Source organism: Myripristis murdjan, chromosome 5 (assembly GCF_902150065.1).
Source record: "Myripristis murdjan chromosome 5, fMyrMur1.1, whole genome shotgun sequence".
NCBI lineage: Eukaryota > Metazoa > Chordata > Actinopteri > Holocentriformes > Holocentridae > Myripristis > Myripristis murdjan.
Window position 1 is genome coordinate 11738927 of NC_043984.1, and position 20486 is coordinate 11759412.

The 20486-nt window shown below is 42.9% G+C and overlaps 1 protein-coding gene across 1 annotated transcript in view; it reads right to left on the reverse strand.

The window, feature by feature from the left end:
* Positions 1-12546: 12546 nt before the first annotated feature.
* The window catches only part of gli1 (GLI family zinc finger 1), a 55352-nt gene continuing 47412 nt past the window's right edge, over positions 12547-20486 (reverse strand). The window contains exons 9-13 of the mRNA XM_030052493.1: positions 20258-20407; positions 19187-19351; positions 18508-18750; positions 17684-17999; positions 12547-17458 (exon numbers count right to left, since the gene is read on the reverse strand). Of these exons, the coding sequence (XP_029908353.1) occupies positions 14871-17458; positions 17684-17999; positions 18508-18750; positions 19187-19351; positions 20258-20407 (3462 nt within the window). The 3' untranslated portion in view covers positions 12547-14870. The remainder of the gene's footprint in view (positions 17459-17683; positions 18000-18507; positions 18751-19186; positions 19352-20257; positions 20408-20486) is intronic.

The following is a 20486-nucleotide window of genomic DNA, read 5'->3' on the forward strand; positions in this document are numbered from 1 at the left end:
CTATTTCTATAATCATTACATTTTCCAGGTGATTCGATCACAATCGGACAGTATAGGTGTAAGCACAAGCGTGAACAGGGTGCAATATGATCTGATCACTCACGCCACCTTCGGAAGTGGTCAGGAATGTGTTGGATCACATTAGCATTTGTAGTGCTAATGCTAATGTGTCCTTGTTTGACTAGTTGCTTTGTGGAAGGACTGACCTGCTGGCCTGTTGCTAAACTTGGATGTAGTTTGTTTTTGTGTCGAAATGGTGGTATCTTCATTGGCAGATCAACTGCTTCAATAATAGGACAACAAACAGGAACAGGACGGGTGGGATGGTGGAGTCAATTGGTCACACATTTGAGATGCATGATAGGGCCAGGTGTTTATAGCAATCTCGTTCACTTGTGATCTCATCACCCAAGGCAGCGTGGCTCAAGAGGTGGGGTGGTTTCCTGGCATGCCACCCTCTGCCATCACTCTGTGGATGTATGTGTGTGAATGGGTGAATGTGAGGCAAACATTGTAAACACTGTAAAATGCCTTGAGTTGTCAGTAAACTAGAAAAGTGCTGAAGAAATGCCATTTACCATTAAAAACCCCAGAGGTGTGAACAGGACCAAAAGAGCTGAAGTGACAAAACAGTGCCTATCCCCATGCAACAGGTGTGAAGTTTACAGGTTACAGGTCTCTGGGGTGATCAAGGCAGATCGTAAACAAACGCCAGCCTACTCCTGTCTGTTGTGGATAAACGCCGCATATCAAACTGTTTCTTTCACAGCCTGCCACCCTGCTACATCTCATTCCCTTGCTAGCGAGCACTGGCACACTCTCAGCAAATAAGCCAGTTGAGTGAGGCTGCCTGCCTGCCTGCCTGCCCGCCAGACAGCTCTCCTCCCGCTCTCTGTCTGTTTCTCTCTCTGCCACCCATCTGGGCCTTGTAATACATGACAGCTGAAGTAGGGTTTCCAAATTTAATTTGAGGTGTGATAAAACAGCACATATCTATAAATTGTGTGCAGAGAGCCTGGCTAGCTGGATTTAACCCCCTTCCTCTGTCAAACATGTGCAGCACATCAAACGCACAACACCCCGGCTGTCTGAGCAAAAAGGAGGATCCACAAACTGAGCTAAGGAGAGGATGTGTTGCCAAAGCAATGACAAAGAAAGTAACAGCACTGCCAATGTAATCTGTCAAGAACAAAAATGGGTCAATTTATAACCATAAGGCCATATGGAAGCCTTATCTGTCTGATAAAATGCAGTTTTTGATGTAAAAATAGATGTGCCATGCGTGAGTGAGAAGACACAGGAAATACCTTTGGTTTTAAATGTGTGAACAGAAGTTACTTCCACACCTATATGCCCAACTACATCGATGCGTGCACTAACATACACACACCTCATGAGCACTGTGGCTATAAGTGCTATCTTTGAGATGCTAAGCGTGTGATCTGTGAACATGCATTCTGACAAAAAGAGAAGCTGTCAAGGTCTCTAAAGGCCTTTCCTAAACCCCGGCCATTGTTCTGTTATAAACTTCAGACATAATTTAACTGTTTCTGACACCCACACCGCCTTTGACCGTCAACTACTAAGGGGCTAAAACAAACAACTGAGTGATTTATTGATATTGTTGCACATTAAGATGCATCTATACCGACCATAGGATACAGACAACAGACAGAGGTAGAGCTTTTGCTCATTTTCATGTGTAAAAAGTACGCAAATCCTTTACGTAAAAGCAGCAATGCTATAAGGGAAAAATACATAATCAAAAGTAAAAGTCCTGCATGCAAAGGTTTATGAAAGTTAAAGCAGCTAAATTCACAGAAGTATCACAAGAGAAAGAACTCATTCTGAACAACAGTATCTTTCAGCATGTTGAGGCATTAAGCTATTAATATAGATTAATTTTACTGGTGTAGGTCCAGCTGCTGTGTATACTGAGACTAGTGTAGACTCAAACAATGCATCATATTTCATGTTTTGCATGTATTCTGTAATGTAACTAGTAACTGTCACACAAATTTACTGAGCAAAAAGCTCACTTTCCCTCTCAGATATAGTGCAGGTCTCACAAAATGGAAAGACTCAATTAAAATGCCAGTACTTAAAAACAGTGCTTCAGTAAATGTACTTAGTTACTTTCCGCCTCTGGAGGCAGCCACACTGAGGAAATCCCCAAACCATGTGCATGAATCCTGCAACAGTTTTCCAAATAATTTCTCTTGGAGCAGTGTGGCCACTGCACAGCAAGAATGCACAGTTAAAAAAAAAAACAAAAAAAAACGTCAGGCTGCAATGGCTACATCTGTAACATCAGATGAGCTGTAATTGAATAAACATGTGAAATATGTCAGAGGGACTCAATCAAGGGATTCCCCATTACGGCTTTGTGAATCTGGCATGAAAAACATAAAGCTGGGATGGGAGAAATGTGTGACACTTGGAGCTGTGGGAAAGTTGAGGAACAAGTGAGGATACACTGAGCCAGATTGCCCCCCCCCCCCCCCCCCCCCCCCAAACTGATCTCTTGTCTTTTGACATTGAAGAGCTGTTTTTGCTGTCTCCAACCCTGTCAGCCCCATTGGTTCCCCACCTCTCTCATCCTCCTCTCCTTTCTTCCTCCTCTGTCCCTCCCTGCCGCTGGTTCTGACGCCTGGGTTGAGCCCCTTGAAGACTCCTGCTAATAAACTCTGGTGCCTGGGCTCCTCGTTGCTGTCTCACTCTCCCCACTCCTCATCACCACGCGTCGATACTCCTGCCATTAAAGTCGGGCCAGTCCAAAAAGGCCCGGCCCCTCCGCTCTGCACAGCACAACAGCGTCACTCCATTTCTTTCAACGTTTTCCCCCATTCCCTCTCACTCTTTTTCTCTTCCTCGTTTTCGCTGCGAGTCCTTCTTGTACAGTGTGCTCTGCCCACTGTGGCAGCACAGTGCCAGAAACCCCCCACACAAACACACACACTCGCACATACACATGTTCAGGCACACACACACACACACACACACACACACACACAGATACACAGTCGCAGACACACAGCTGGGCCCCAGCTGCATACAAAGACTGGGGTTTGGAAATCAATGAAGGAGAAAGAAGAAAAGGGGAAAAGAGTTTAAATAAATTGGCACTTGAAAAAAGAAGAAAATCGAGAAAGAGCGAGTGAGGGAAAGAGAGAGAGAGAAAGCTGGGCGGAAAAAGGCAAATCAGCTCAACAATAGGGTGAGGTTGGAGGGGTTGGTTGAACTCGCTCATTTAGTTAGTTGAAATGCAACCTTATATCTGATTCAAGAGCTCACTTTCGAATGAATCTGATCAGTAGCGCGGATGTTATTCTGGCAAACACGTCTGGTACGTTTGAGGCCAGAAGGAAGCCCATCCGAAGCTGAGCGGGTTGATTTTGCTGGGATGAGTGATAACAAAATATGAAATACAAAAAGAGACTAGCCTCTGCTGAGAACACAGCACAGTTACTCTGGCATCTGCTCAAATCCACTGAAACCGAGTGTTGCTTCATTAAAAATAGGCTTCCAAAACCTGAAACAAACCTTTAGTTTCATCATTCTCCATATAAAAATGGTGAATGATTTCATCGTGTTAGCAATAACCATGGTAATGCATATAATGATTTTTACTGAGAAAAATGAAGCTATATCTCCCCTACCCCCCATCAAATGATCCTGTAGTGTTTAGTTTAGTGTAGAGATTACTGGCTCACATACTGTAAAGAGCAAGTGGTGCTATGTGGAAAATGTTTCTGCTAATTAAAAACTCTGGTGAGGCATTTCATCATTTTCGCTATCAAATGGGAGATAATCATTAGACTGTCAATTCACCCTATGGTGTTAGATATCATTGGTTCATCTTATATAGAGGCCGGAAGGAGGGGGAATACTAACACGTTGTACCATTTGGCTATCAGCACTCTGCTAATTAATTCACACCCTTTGAAACTCTAATCTCTCACTCACAGCCAGTAAATACAGGTTGTCGTTTCCAATAGATATCTCCCTATCCCAGGACTGTTAGCAGGGCTGCTTTCAATCTGCCAGGAACGAAGAGTAGTAATTTCCGCACACTGCATGATATTGGTGGACATTGACAGTTTTATTGGGGTAGACAGAGACATAATCAATAGGCGCCTTGGAGAGAGAAGAAAAGCCAGGCTATGTTTCTTCTCTTTCTTCTGGTTTGGAAAAGATCCCCTAATCGCTGTCTTATGAGTTGGACCTGCCAAATTCATTTGGTTTTATCAAGGACCTTTTACTCCCTACTTGCATAGCCGCCTCCAGCGCAGCACATTCCAAATTATACACACAGCAGAAATACACACACATTCATACACATGCATGTGTTCACGCAGTGCAGGCACACACACACACACACACACACACACACACACACACACACACACACAGAGACATAAACACATGCATTATAGCACATGTGACACGCACCCCAGTGCTATGCATGCATATGGAAACAAGCATGCCATCAACACATGCATTCATACATAAGTATGCATCTACATACACTCCCAATTTACAATACCAGAAGGAAACTACAGTTAAAGAAGAAAGGGAAGCTTGAGTTAATTTCCTAACTGATAATATGTTGTAGCCTCTCAATACACTTTTGATTCTCCACTGAAAATCACTTTGCATATGTGATCAGTTTCCTGTTTCTTTACATGTATTTTTAACATGCCTTCCTTTTTTTAAGAATCACACTTTTACAGCAACTCGACGCCCTCCTATTTACTCCTCTGAGGTAATTTACAGAAGTTGCAGGAGCAGGACCGCTGGGAACAAGTGACAGGTCCCTATCACTAAGTGTGCCTTTTGCTGATGGCCTTCACGATAGTGTGATGTGGGTGATTTGTGAAGGAGAAGGTACTGGGCAGATCAAGTGCTATGTGAAGGTGAGACAGAGAGAGAGAGTGTGTGTGTTTGTGTGTGCATGTGAGTGCGTGCACACTTGTGAGTGCCCGTTAGTGCTGAGCAGCTAGAGGGATCTCACCCTAGTGGCAAGCCTCACACCTCTCTCTGAATCAAATGAGGAAACCCTTAAAACAAACTAATAAACTGTGCAAGGAAACGGACTCCTTACAGCAAATAGTTGTTTGGCGGTTGCATGTCAGAGCATGGCCAAACAATCACACTGAATGAATTGCGTTGGCTTTCATCAACCACAAGAGAATTAAAGGGAAAAAAGAACATCAGCCCAGTAATGTGTGCATGTGTGTCTGCATTTATGTATGTCACATATGTGCCTGTGTCTGTCAGACTGAGGTGTGTGTACATTGACTTGGGTTAGTGTGTGCCTCAGCATTACAAAACACACTACACTAGAAAACAAGACATTGTAGGAGCTGGTACAGTCTACAGTAACTACAAACTCTAAGCAAAGTGTCTATATTAAGTTCCTCTCAGCACTGTTAGGGGAAGTTTATTGACAGTAACTGATTGACATCAACTTTGAGAAGAAGGTTCCCAGCCTTAAGCTGACTTACAGACATATCACACTTAACACATCTGTTTTAATGTGCATTTACAGTAAGCATGGCAGTCTAACCTGCACATGCACATTCTTGTGCATCTCGCATGTTTCACATTGTGTATGTTTGCCTGAGCAGTTGCATTTACTGACATTTTTAATTATTTAATTTGTACTGGTTATTTCTTACAGATTAATTCACAGTCTAGGTTGAATGATCCAAAAAAACAAAAACAAACAAACAAAAAAAAAAACCCTTGTCATTTCTGTAATTTATAAGTTTTGTTATTTATAGATTTGACATCCTCTAATTGTAGTATAAATAAATGGCACTTAACTTATAACTCAATGAAAAGGCTAGTTTTTTATAAATTAATTTACAACTTGTATTTTTATATTTTAATACACAAATTGCTTCAGCTTCGGTATTTTAAATATCTGTTGTTTTGTCAATGATCTCCAAAGCATAAATCCAAATTCAATGAAAGAAAAAAACATTCTGATATATCTACTTCATAAAACTGTATCTAAAAACTAACATAGCAGGGTACACAATATAAAAGATTAAAAGATTAAAAATAGTGCATGTTTGGTTAGAGAGTTTGATCAGTCTTGGAGCATATTATTCTTAAAACATGAAAAACAAAAAGAATGCTTGTAAGAAAAATACGCACTGAAGTACAGAAACAAGCAGTACTGAGAGAGTCTATTCCGTGACGTTTCGCAAAGATTATATGGAGTTAAAACAGCAAAATCAAAACTTCACTGTAACTGAATAGGATCTTTTTGACAGTGGATATTTCTAAAGAATTGATTTTTAACAATTTGATTATTGTTATTATTAATAATAAAATAAGGTCTCTAGCAGGTTTACAGCAGGTTGTCTTGCTGATTGAGAATGAATGCACAGCGGCCACCAGATCTCACACAACATGTGCAGCTACAGGTTGTGGGCTTAACTGCGGATTGCCGCACACCTTAGATTGCATGGCCTTGCCCAGGTAGATATGCCTACAGACAGAAAAATACCAATAGCTGGCAACCTGACGAAAGTTGACTGCGCATCTCTGCAACTTCTGCTGGGAGGCAATCGCTTAGTGTAAGCCCTTAAACCTCAAAATGCACTGCTGAAATATGAATGATAGTCGAAACACAGCACAACTACATGCCCAACATTATATGTTCGTATTTTTATATGTGATCCAGCTCTCAAAGTTGAGATTGCAGTTAGAAAACCTCGCAGGATTTCAAGGCGGTCCGCTTTATGGCTTCTGGCCGCTACGCCAGTATCTGATCACATCATTTACTAACTCATTAAAACTTTTCCAGCGTTGCACATATTCTTACCTTGATTTCTCCTGGGGTTGGCTTGTTTCCTTCGTTTACCCCGACTTTCTTCTGTCATCGTCAGGCTTTTTTCGTTTCAAAAACTGTCCGGAGAGCGGTGTATGTGTATGTGTGTGTGAGTGTGTGAGAGTGTGTTTGTCCTGAGTCCCTGCCTGAGAATGAATGGTGTGAAACATCGCCCTCGGTCACAGCGGGAGCCTCAGACCTGGATGGGACTCGGAGCACAGCCGACGAGCCGTGAGGGAGTGATGTCAGCAGCAGAGGTTGGCCCTAAGGTCAGTAATGGGATCGTAAACTACACCAACACATTACTCATTTCCAAAGTAATGTTAGCAGTAATGCGTTACTGTAAGCTACAGTCGCTGTATGCTCATACAAGCCCAAAAGTCGCGGATGCATCTTTGAAGTGAGCAAGGAATTTAAGTGACGTTGTGAAGAGTGGTCGACATGCCATGTTCTTGTTGTTTTCCTCGACCAAATCTATGTAACAATGTTTTCGTCTTCCCTTTCCTTGATTAAAACTATTTTCTGGGAATATTTAGAATACACCGGGAGAAAGTCAACATTTCTGCCATATGTGCCCTCGTAGAAAGAGAGTCTATTCCTAACTTCTGAATAAGAGCAGTTCAAACTGATATGTGGAGGATATTGTTACAAAAATGACAGTTGGCAGCATGGATAGCTGTTTAAGTAGCTAGTCGCCTCTTTCTTGTGAAAGTAGTAACGGGAACGCATAATTTGCGCGTTGCCACCCAGCAATTGGTTTCCCACCATCCGTCAACGCTCACCCAAGTCTGTAGCTTTTCTCCGGAGGTGTAAATTACTCGTATATGTGATGCCATTTTAACAAGCTCCTAATTAAGCATGTGAACCTCATAGTTGGTGATTCTGCCTCGCATATGCCACACAGCCTGGCTGTCTCACGCCCGCGCTGCAGTAACGTCCACGTGCGCGCGCTCGCCTGTGTGCACGGACGTTTTCAGGCTGTTAATGAAGCGGCATACAGTTTTAGACACCCAACAGGCCTGGGTTCACTCTAAAGTGTGTTTGAGGGGTCCAGGAGGACAGTGTGCTACACCCTAGTGGGTCATCTCACCGAATGCTCAGCAGGAGGGCATTACGAATTGCAGGTTCATCTGAACAGGTATGTTAAAATATGCAAAGCACCTCCCCCGTGTGTTTTATGACTTAACTATTATGCACATCGCACCTGCGCTCAACCACCCTGCAGTGCACCCCGTCCTGCGCCCCATTCACCCCTGGATGGCTGTAGGAAGTGGTGCATTGACGGTCCTTTGTGCTGCAACCTGGACCGTAATCTGTTTTGCAACTGAAAAAAACATCCGAAATAAAACTCTAACACAGCACAGAGGACCCCCACCTTGAGCCCCCCCACCTCTAAGTAACTCTTCGGGATAATAACAGCGAACCGGGTGGCTTTTCCCAACGCATAATATATTCTAGGACTTTGTGGAGTCAACAAAGTGGGATCTGATGGACCCGATGGGACAGTAAAACAGATTAATGACGAGCCTCAAAAGAAGAGGACAACTTAACTTGGACGAAACAAGAGCAAGATGTTTCCCGTGCGAAAAAAGAACTCAAAATAGTCATATAAAATGGCAAACCAATGAAACCATGTAGTATTAATCTGGAAAGATTATAGCGGTACCACAAAGGAGATAAAATACCATAAACTGCGATAGGGTCATTGTAAACTCACTACTAAGTGCCACAGACAGAGTAATTATAGTGATACCTTAAAAAAAACTCCACTAAGATAAAGTCACTCAAACCAGAAGAGATGTTCCCATAAGATTATGATGGGAGTGACATTATTAAGTCATAGCAACTTAAAAAATATCTGGTTCACTACACAACTATTGTCTGCTACAGACGGATTTAAATTCCTGTTGGAATATTAGTGATTCATCATTAGGGCGCATGCTGCATTTTGGACCAAACTCATTTAGTTAGTCAAATGATCATTTGGCCTACTACTAAGAATTCTGATGATGAACTTTTTTTTTTTGTATTAATACAGGCCAACTTATTCGTCAGGTATGTGGGGATTATTACCCATTGAAACTCAAACCACATCCATTTTTACACTTTTTTTTCTACTTATTGCATTAATGTAGTGTCAGATATTTTTAAAAATACATTTCGAACCTGCACATTCCTTTTTACCCAACATGGCTATTGGAGATTTGTCTCTTAATGGATTCTGGAAGAGAAAGCATCCTAAAGGTGGGGAGGGAGTGGAGGGGTGAATAAAGAGAGGGACAGAAGGGTCATCATAGCCCTTTGTGATGGGACGGACAGAAGACGGGGAGGAGAAAAAAGGGAGGGAAAGAGGAGGAGGGGGGCAATAAACCTTCCCCATGCAGGTCACAGAGTACACAGGGTGCAGAGGTGCTTCAGAGGTCCTGGGAGAGGCAACTGCTGCCTTGGTTCCTTAGGTGATACTCATGTATATCTAATCCATTCATTATGGCTTCTAAAATTAAGAATTCAGATTGAGGAGAATCGGTTTTGAAATAAGCCAGTGGCTGATTTGTTAAAACTTATCAATGAGGATTGTAGACAAATTGTATTTTTTTTTTTTAAAGATATTCCCTAAAATGTAGACTTAACAAGAGGGATTTGTTTAATCACTTGGATGAAAAAATTTGTTATGTGCTTCCTCTTTTTATCCCCTACTATCTCCCTTGGGTGAGGCCGTGAAATTTTTTTCAGTCGTGTCGAGCAAAAAACATGTGACAATATGCTGTGTTGTCCAGTAGCCGGAGTTTTCTGCTGTTTTTCTAATACTGATGCAGCTCTCCTTACACACACATACAAATACACAAGGACAAGCACGAAGGAAGCAGTCCCACTGGGGTTTTGTCCCTGTCTGTGGTCTATGGGTTCAAAGCTGCTAGCATGGGGAGGAAAGCCCTTTAACAGCATATTAAGCAGGAGTTAATTATATGCCAACCTAAGTGACAAAAGAAAAGAAAAGGCTCCCCTTGAATGGCAAGCCAAGAAAAGAGAAAAGTCATTATGCTGCCCACTTTTTTGCATTTGAAAACCTCAGTTCTTATTTTGGCATTTCCATTTGTATCTCTACAGAGCAGCGGAGGTCATGTTACTGAGTGTTTGAGCTTATGCTATCTTTACATCTGTGTTCTCTAAGTTTTTACATTTCAGTCACATATTTGGGGACAGATAATAACACAAAGGGTTTTGAAACTTTTAAACTAGAGTATCTGCTTCTCTCTTATTTTGTGAAAAAGAAGCCATAGTCCCTCTGTGTAATTACCAGTAGCTTTGAAGTAACAAAGCAATTATCAATATTAAAATCGCAGGTAATATGAAGACTTTATTTCCCTTATGGGCATTTGTGATGGAAAAAATCACTGCCTGAAGTCCACTGTGCAATGACTCTAAAATACAAATCAAGCAAGGAGTGAAATTACCTACAGACCTTTTAAAAGTACCATAGTATATTTTAATCCTGTGATTTCAACTTCTAAGAGTTGCTTTTTTCAAAGGCTGGACATCTCACTTTGGGACAATCCCCCCAAGTTAGGCACAACTCAAAGCTAATAGAAAACTAATGATGCGTGACAAAATGTGAACTAGCCATCACAACTTCTATGGAATGCAATGAAACAGCGTTGTGTGTTTTTGGAAAAGAGGGGAGTCTGAGGTGCAGGAGTTTCTGTAGAGTTAATGGGTTAGTGAGTTAATGTGCAATTATATTGCCTTTGGACGATCAAATATTACTTTTACACACAAACAAATCAGAAGGAAAAAAAAAATCATAAAGCAACATGTACAACACCAAGTTAAAATCATGTTAACACAATGGCTGCTGTTGTCTGTAACTGTGAAAAGGAAAAACACCGGATCACCATGCACACCTGGCATTATCACACATCTCAAATGCGTCTTAGGTGACCTCTTTTGTTTGGATTAAACCAGGACGGATGTTAAAACCAAGTGTGAACGGGGTTCTTAAGCTTGCCTTGCAAATATTTTGAGTTAGGACACTTGTCCCGGGGCACCCTGTGACTGATTTTTTCACATTTAATTTGGTATAGAGCACTCAGGGTTGTTGCCTTTGCTCATATTTTCCAAAAAGTGTTCAGTTATGAAGCAGCTGCATTGAATATTTAATACTATTTTTAGTATTAAATATTCAATGCATATTAATACTTTAATACTATCATATGGCTGCCCCGCATACACCCTACTTGATCCGGTTGTGGAAAATTCAGCTATTGTTTCAAATCACGAATCTGGATATGCCAGATCACAAATCAGTAGTCCCTCAGGAGAACTTCCCCCTGGAGCGAATGAGTCAACTTAAGCATCTCTGCCAGGCTGTAGTGGCTGTCTGTCTCTGCTGTGCCATGCCACAACACCACAATGCCAATATAGTTTTAGCCTACTGGGGCCCCTGGAGCAGGAGGAGCCAACACTGTAAAAAGTAATGCTACATACTGTTAGAAAAACAATAAAGAAAAAAATCATCAACATCAACACCCTATGACAGCTTTTTAAACACACCCTAAACAGTATATCAAGTAAAAGTCACTTCTTTTAAATCATTGTGATTCATGAATGTTGACTTGTTCCGCTGTTCTTGTAGGCACTTCTGGAGAAGTGTGTCAGTGAAACGTTTAAAAATGGCTATTCAAATACAACATGTTTGACGCCTTAACTAATGATTTAAATAATGGTGGTTTATTTCCTTTTAGTCAAGTGAATGTTTTTGTTGGGCACGGTGGCAGCTCACTAGGCCTCAGTACATGCCATGTACTTCCAACCACATGGGTGTGAACTTATGACCTTTCTGCAGTATCACCACTTTCCTTCTCTCTCTCCATTGTTTCACATCTAATAAGTCAGTAACGGCATGTTATGACTATCTAAAAAGCTAGAATTGTTTAGCACTTTTTCTTGAAGTGTACACAAGCCCAAGATGCCAGTCCCCACTGACCACAGAGAGTCCATCCAGGCACTGATGTCACCAAGAGCGGCCACACTTACGCTCGTCCACTTTTATAGCAACTCGCTGTGGCTCTTAATGGGCTGCCGTGTCAGGCTGAAAGAGAACGTGGGCTTCAGCATACTCACATTTAGGGGTTTTGCAATTAGTCTGTAGGAAAAGACGCAGGAAAGGATAATTAAGGATGCACAATGAATGCCCTGTGTTTGTCCAATTAGTTAGACTGCTTTCACTAATTTTGGGGTTAAACAGTACTGGACCATAATGAGGGAGGTTAGTCACTCTTGTTTATAGCTGGACTGGGGGTGATAGACTCTGTAGAGTATGCAGTATACAAGTTAAACTGTCGCCCTCCATGTGTAGTGAATGTATATGAAATCTTGTTGCTGGTTCTCAGGCTGTGCTGCACTCTACTGGGGGGATGGAGACACTGCATTAATCCTCAAGGCACAAAAACAGATGTGCTCCTCTGCCCTGAGTCCTGTCCTGGAGGGATCTTCAACTCTTCCATCCCAGCATGGGTAATGTTACCACAAAAGTGTCTCTAAAACCCCCTGGAAAGTTCAAAATGGCCAAATATGGCTCATTACAGCTATCCATGTAGAATAAAGGCTTGCCACACATCGAGTGTTGTCATAAAACACAAAGCCACATCACTTACAAGGCACAGGAGATGAAAATAAGAGTTTTACAACCATTCTGCATCCATCCAAATCTGAACATGTTTTATTCATAAACTGGTAAAATATAGTACATTTGTATAAAAATGTAGAAAATTGTACACAAAATATAACACTTGGCTTTTGTCTATTATAGTTAACACTAGTATTATAGCTTTTTGTTGCTAAAGGTGATATTCTTTTGCCAGCAAAAAGTCTGATTGAAGGATGACAGTTATCAAAAACACACAGAGAGAAGGCAACATCCATGAAGTTCATTAATATAAAAAGATAATTTTATACAAAACATCTCATACATTCTAAAGAACAGCACTATCAATCAATGTTCATGCCCTTATTGCTGGTGTTAGTGTTGTGTTAATATAGGCGATTTGTGCATCATTTTCTCAGTCATTTTAAATTGTCTTTGGTAGGTCATACTCTTTTTCCAAAAATCAAGACCCAGAAATATTAATTCTTATTAATGCTTAGTAATGCTTAGTAACACTTAGCAGCTACACATGACTATTCTGAATGGTCACATAAAAATAGCTTCAACAACAATACTTTCATGTGGCCTCATGTGATCCAGCTGTGCTCAGATCTGTTCTATAGTGACTAGTAAAAAATACTGTGGTAATCTTTTGTCATCAGCAAAATGAGGTTCATATGAATAGTCTAAAGAGACGGAGACCTTGCCACACAGTGCTGTAGTCAGTGCAATGCCACAGTGTAAAATTGGTTCGACTACCAAGAGCTACAGAGTACTTCAAAGTGATGCACCTCAACAGTCACACAATAGTACCTCAGTGTACCCACAGTATACAGATTTTACTACAGTGGTAGCCAATGTTAAAAAAAAAAATCCACCTCCTTTAATCTGTCCTGAATTAGTAACGTATAATTTTCTAAGGAACTGGACTGGAGCAAAAGTTCAGCGATGCTGTACTATGACTGTACCTCAGTTCCTGAAATACAGACTACACAACAGCTGACTCAAGGTTCGTTCAAAATGGCCGTCATCATCAGCTGGGTCGTGTATTAGTCAGAGGTCAGGTTAACATTGAGTGGAGGCGTTACCATTGAAATGAGATAGATTGGAAGGGATTGTTGCACACATTCTACTTTAAGTTTGACATTTTCGCATTATGCCCTATGCATATAGCTTAGACAGAGCAAGGCACTTACTATATTTGTTTTAATAAATCACACCACTGAAAAATAATTACACAGCTGCTTTAGGAACACGTACAGTAAACATGTTGAGTGCAAACTGTTTGAAAAGGCCACTAAACCATGAATCAAACACCAAATATTCAGAGGCCTGAGTGTTGCTGTGTGCATTTCTTTGTGTGTCTGTGTCTATGTGTGTATGCATGCTATGTAGGAATACTGATATGCCACGAGTATAGAGTGTGCTGTTCCCTGACAAGAAGAAATCCTTTGCAATACAGGTTAATATTAAGTAGCACTGAGACATTGTCATTTTTCAGTCACTGAAAGCCCTCTTTCTTTAGTCTTCACTCAACTCTTCAGAAAATTATTTCTTTAACTCCCATCTGAACATTGGCCTTCAGAATCCAAGCAGTCTAAGACAGTAGAGAAATTCTTCACTGCCCACATTGTCATATACACAGCATATATAAATGTATATAAAACGTATTTACATGTATCCTTCTCTGCTCCACTTTTGCCACAGCCCTACATGACTGGAATGCCTGTTTGGAAAATGTCCAGTATCAAATTCATATCAGGCAAACACTTCTGTGTCTTACCATAGGCACAGAAAAATACCAAGTACCAAGGCAGTGAGGGAACAATACAGCATGGGAGGTTGATCAGGCACCTTTGGTTTTAAGGTTTCAGGCAGGGATTCTTACATTTTTTGAGCCTTGGACCAAATGAGTGACTTAGTTGCAACCTTTAACCCAGACTCATTACAATATGTCATTCTGGATCCTGTTTCTTGCTTTAAGAAACCAGGATTAAGGTTAGGGTTTAGTAATGAAGGCTCATTGGAGTGTATTAAAAACAGCCCAGACTACCAATCCATATATACTTTCCCTCCTTCCACAAGGTCATTTGTCCAGTCTACCTGACCCAGACTATGTAATGTACAAGGGATGATCTAAATAAGCAATAGAACCTAAGGTTTTGAGCACCGGCTCAGTAGATCTGGTTTGGCTGTCATTTCCGTGTCATTCAAAATGTGGTAGGTGAAGACATATTTGCGCTACCCCAAACAGAAAAATACTAGCCTCTGGCTAGTGGGACACTGATATTTTCAGTTAAGATCTAAATTAAAACATTCAGAAATGACCAAGGCCTCAGTTTGAGTATTAGTGTTGTAGAAAAAAAATCATAGAGGCATCTTCTAAGACAGTGTGTTTAGGTATTTGTTCTCTCCAGCCAGTGAGGTAAGCATGGATGTCATGTCACCTACAGCCATGTTGGACAGCCCAGAGCCTGGGGCTAAAGTGACAGAGGTCTGGGGAGTGGTGAGACGTGACGAGGTCTGGGAGGAAGACCCAGGCTGCCCTTGAAGTGGATTGTTGACCGGGCTGAAGGATGAAGGCTCAGTGTCGTCAATGATGGAGGTGAAGTCTATATGAGCGTTGTCCAGGTCTAGGTTCTCCAGGGCATTGGAAATAGGGCCAGACTCAGGGTAGTGAGCCAGGGAGGCAGATTTGGTACCAACCGTTGGGACCAGGTTGGACCCCATGCTATGCTGCTGGTTCAAACAAGGACCACTCTGCGAGTCTGTGTGTTTCTCCATATCCATGTGGATCTGACCCGAGTAATACATGTTGTTATTGGAAGGGGAAAACATCTCGTTTTGAGGGTGCTGTGGATGCTGGACTGGGGGTAGTCGGACCCCTCTTCTGGGGCTGGAAGTGGAGTGGACAGGACTGAGGTGGGGTGGGCTGCCCAGGTAGCCCCCTCCTGACTGCTGTGACAAACTGTTTTGGCGGCTGAGAGGTTTACGTCCCTGAGGGGGCCTAGGGACAACCATCTCCTGTCCATAGCATGAGCTTTGGAGAGCTGTCAGCTGCTGGTCTTTAGGTGGCACAGAGCTGGGTCCTTGGCTGTGAGCCTGAGGGCTCATCACCAGGTTCTGATTGGGGTAGGAGGGAAAGGGCTGGTTGGAGTAAAGGTTCTGGTTTTGATGCTGTGGACTGTGTTGCATCATTGCTGTCTGGCCACTCATGTCCATACTGTCAGAAAGTGGAGGGGGCTTTACTCCACTCTGCTGCTGTTGCTGTTCTTGTTGCTGCTCCCACATCAGTGCCTGTTGGGACTGCACATAGTTCCTCACCATCATCTCCTTCACCTGCATCATAGGAGTCTGGGACCTCCGCCCATCAGAAAGTGCAGAGCCAGCACAACCCAGGCTGAGGCCCCCTGCACTGGGGAAGGAGTTCTGGTTCTGCCCTTGGGGATCCATCTGGCTATGGAAGTCACAGCTGGGATTGTTCCTCATCATAACCTGGCCTGTCTGCTGTGGGTAACCCTGAGTCTGCTGGGGGAGTGGCCGCTGTTGTTGATGCTGGAGCTTAGCACTTTGACAGGCATCTCCGACTCCCATCCCAGGATGGAACTGCTGCTCAGGTTTGATGGTGAGTTTATGGGTTCCATCTGGACTGTTATAGAGGCCTGTCTGATTGTTAAAGTGGGCCTGTTGGGATTGCATGCTGGGGTCAGAGTACTGCATCCCTCCCTGGTTCTGGAGAGCATGGTTGGAAGTTTGGACCTGGCTATGGGTCTCATCCCAAGGACCTGTCCCCACCCCAGCCTCCCCACCCTGTCCTAGGCTGGGGTAATGGGGACCTGAGGGACTCAGCTGGCAGGTGCTCATACTGTACTCAGCTTGTTGGAGAAGTGTATTAGACATGCCCTCTGGGTGAATAGGCCCTGCCTGGCCCATCTGACTTACACCACTCCTGGAGCTGGCATCTCCTCGCTGGTTCTGGTAGTGCCCCTGAATGTAACCTTGGTCTGGGCAGCCCAGAGGATCATGGCCTGGGGACAGCTGGCTGGACGGTGGTCCTCCACCTGCTCCACCACCCATTGGATGGTGCTGCTGCTGGTATCCCATAAAACCTCTCTCTCCAGCAGGCATCATCATAGAATCTGCAGAGCCATGGTGAGACTCCATGGCCATGGCCTCCATCATAACATTCTCTGTGATACTAGGTGGCCGAGGGGAGTACATATGGCGGGCAATATTGGCGTCAGAGCCGCAGTGCTGCAGTGCATTCCTCCGGCCCATCATGGCTACATTATTAAGGCTATTGAAGCGTTGTACCTTAGGGAGGGCTTGTGGATCTCCTGCTGATCGAACTGGGTCACTGGCTCGCCTGCTGTTGTTACCTGGAGCCTGGTGAGGATAGATAACTCCAGTGCCATACTCTGTGTTGGCACTGTGCCTACGTAGGCCACCTTGTTGAAGAAAGGGAGGCAGAGGCTGCCCCTGGTACTCGCTTAAAAAACCTCCTCTTCTACCTGGGGTACCTGGCTGCTCCATGTTGAGTAATGGAGTAGGGGGTGGGCCACCTGTTGCTGCAGCATATTTGGCCTTTAGGCTGTATTGCTGGGCGGGGGTTAAACTAGGAAGACCTGGCAAACCTCCACCTCCAGGACGGGAAGCTCCTCTGCGACTGGTCTCAGGAGAGAGAGGGTCTCCCCCACCTTGGTCTGGACCTAGGAGGTGACACCCGCCTCCTGTTCCTCCCATCTGGGAAACCTCACTAGAGCGTCGGCTGGACAAGTAAGGAGACACCATCGATGACCGACGGCTCACTGTGTAGGCAGAGCTTAGGCTGCTAGTGCCGCTTCCTCTCCTATCATTGGTGGAGCAGGCCATAGAATTACCACCCCCTCCCTCATGATTAGACAGCTCCATAACACGTCGATTAGAGAGGAGTGGAGAGGGCGCACACATTCCTGTCATCTCCCCTGAACCTGTAAGTAGATAAGATGTACATCAGCGAGGAGATGGTTTTAAAATAATTTATCAAGTCAGTTATAAAGATCATTCACATTTTGATGATGAATTCACAATTGCAAACATCTGCTCTGTACAGCAAAAAGAACATTTGCATGAATGAATATAAATTAAGATTATGCCCATAAATGCAATATTATAATTATAAGAGCTGCTAATTCATGACAACACTAAGAACGTACCAGGGAGTGCAGGTAGCTTGTTACTGGCGCAGCGGCCAGGAGGGGTGGGCCTGCGGATTTGCTTTAGCTTGTCAATCTTCAGGTTCTCAAGCCTCTTTAGAGCCTGCGCTGACATGCCCATTGTTCCTCCTATACTGCCTGCCTCCCCACCTCCTCCTCCACCACTTGCTACTCCATCCTCTAGCGCTGTGAGGTCCTCCAGACTGCCTGCTGCGTTCAGGTTCATCTCCACCCCACTGTCATTGTTGTTGGCACTCCCTAGTGGAGAACGTTCGCTACTGCAGGAGGACTGACCGCCAGGGCTTGGCTGAGATTTCTGAGAGGAAAGGAAAGGAGGAGGGAGAAAAAGAGACAGACAGACAAAAGGACAAAGACAGACAATGAGTTTTCATACATAATATTAGTAATAGGATAAAAAGACACAGGAAATCAGAAGATATGCAGTCACAGGGAGTATGGAAAATTACTTGTAGCCTACAGCCACAACAAATAAAATTCAAAAGGTAATTTGACTGGCATATCAGGTGATCAAATGATTATCACAGTGATGTAACTACATTGGAATAAATGGGTCATAACCCGAACCCAACCACAATATGTTTCATGCCCCTTAGATGAAAGACAACATATCTATTTAGATTAAAAAATAGTAGTACATAGTGAATAACAAACCATCAGCTCATTACTGGTTTGCTGCTCTTTCTGTGACAATTAACAAAAAAATTGGCATTGCATTACAGTCTCACTTTGTTCTTGAAACAGTCACTGAAGGGCATAAGTAAAATCTTTCAAATATGAACTTTCAGGAATCCTTTATCACTAACCAGAGCAGTCTCTGGAGCCAGTAGTTTACAGTCCTCCCTGCGTGTCTCTTCTTTTTCTAACAGCAGTTCAGAGTTTGGGCCACCAGGGGTCATAGCTGAGCCAGGTGGCCGAGGGCCGGTGTCTCCTCGATGCTTCTTGGTGATATGGGCTTCAGGGCCGTGGACCGTCTTCACATGTTTACGCAGGGAGCTGGGGTCTGTATACCGTTTCGTGCAGCCTGGGATCTTACATACGTAGGGTTTCTGTAAAAGGGCAGGGAGTCAGTACTATACAGCATTGTGTTGATTTGCAGTCTACATCAAAATTTATGTTACTATAATTGTCTCGAAATACTATAATTAATTACATTGTCTTCAACATTAAGAAGGTATTTAAGAATTTCTGAGCCATCACAAACTCTTAGAGTTTGTGAGGCAATTTCATTCCAAATAGTTTCCTGTTTTCTCAATTTATCTACGATTTTTGCAAAACTCCGAGGATGTGTAAAATCTCCATGTATAACCCTAACCAGCTTTAATCAAGATACACATCCTTTATCCTTTTAATCAATGGCATGTTACATGAGGAAAAAAATAGATTTTCTAAAAATCACTGTATTGAATCCAAGACAACTTAACCGTCAGGCCATAGTTCACATTTAGCCTACTCCATGATATGACATTCAGTGGTGTGCAGTACCTCGTTGGAGTGAGTGCGGTTCTGGTGCTTGGCCCGGTCTGAAGCATTGGAGAAAGCCTTATTGCAGCCTTCATGTTCACACACATATGGTTTCTCTCCGGTGTGGGAACGCAAGTGGGTCTTTAAATTCTCCAGGCGAGAGTAGGCCTTGTTACAGCCTTCAAACTAAAACATATATATACATACTGGTGTTACAACAACAACGAAGTTGAAATAAAATTACACTTTGCAGTAGTCTTCAAATTAAATAATACAATCAGAATTTAGAATTCTTAGTTCAGAGTTTACTTTGTAAAAAAGAAACAGCTGATCGGTTCAAGTCTTGTAGACTCCTACAGTCAAACTGTATTTCAACTATGGCACACGCAGTTATAAAATCTTATAGTTTTAAACTTTCTTTTTTTTTATTTTGCACCAATGATTTGAATAAGTTAAATGATCTCTGAAACCCCATCAAACCTATTCTTAACTAGTTACATACTGAAACTAAAATAAAGGCTTTATCACATTCTTTAAATGAAAACAGGAAAAATAAAAGAGGGTCCAGAGCGCTGCTGAAAAGAAATTGCCACAGTATGATATCAGTATAGAGGCCAGGCCCCTCCTAGAGGTCACCTTGACATGTGTACAGGTAGTCAAGTTACTCTGTTACACCCTTTGCTATTTTTAAGGCAGAAAGCTAAGGTCAACCTCTCAAGAAAATTGAGCAGATCAGGGCATACAGTGTGTAATGTTGGTGTAAATAAAAACAAAAGATGTAATACAAAGCACTTCACAGTAGGAGCTCTTGAGCAAGTCATAATGTACTTTATAATTCATTTGATGGCATGTTATGGAGATACGGGGTGATAAATTTGACATTAGAAAATGGTAGGTGTCATGCTTTTGGCAATTTACTGCTTGCCAGCATAAACATGGAGAGGAAAGAGAGACATAAACAGAGACAGACACAGACAGGCTTACTGAGAGAAAAGGAGGGAGGGAGGGAGGGAGGGAGAGAGAGAGAGAGAGAGAGAGAGAGAGAGAGAGAGAGAGAGAGAGAGAGGGAAAGAGAGACTAAGATGCACTCACAGTGCACTTGTGTGGTTTCTCTCCTGTGTGCCTGCGCATATGAACCACCAGCATATACTGGGCTTTGAAAGGCCTTTGTTCCCGAGAGCAGTCCTGCCAGTGGCACACAAACTCCTTCTTTTCTCCATGGATGTGCTCATTGTTGATGTGCTGTGGACCAGACAGGCAGATAAGAAGACCCATTCATTATCAGCGGGACACACTGAGGATACCTCTTTGGCTGGTCAAA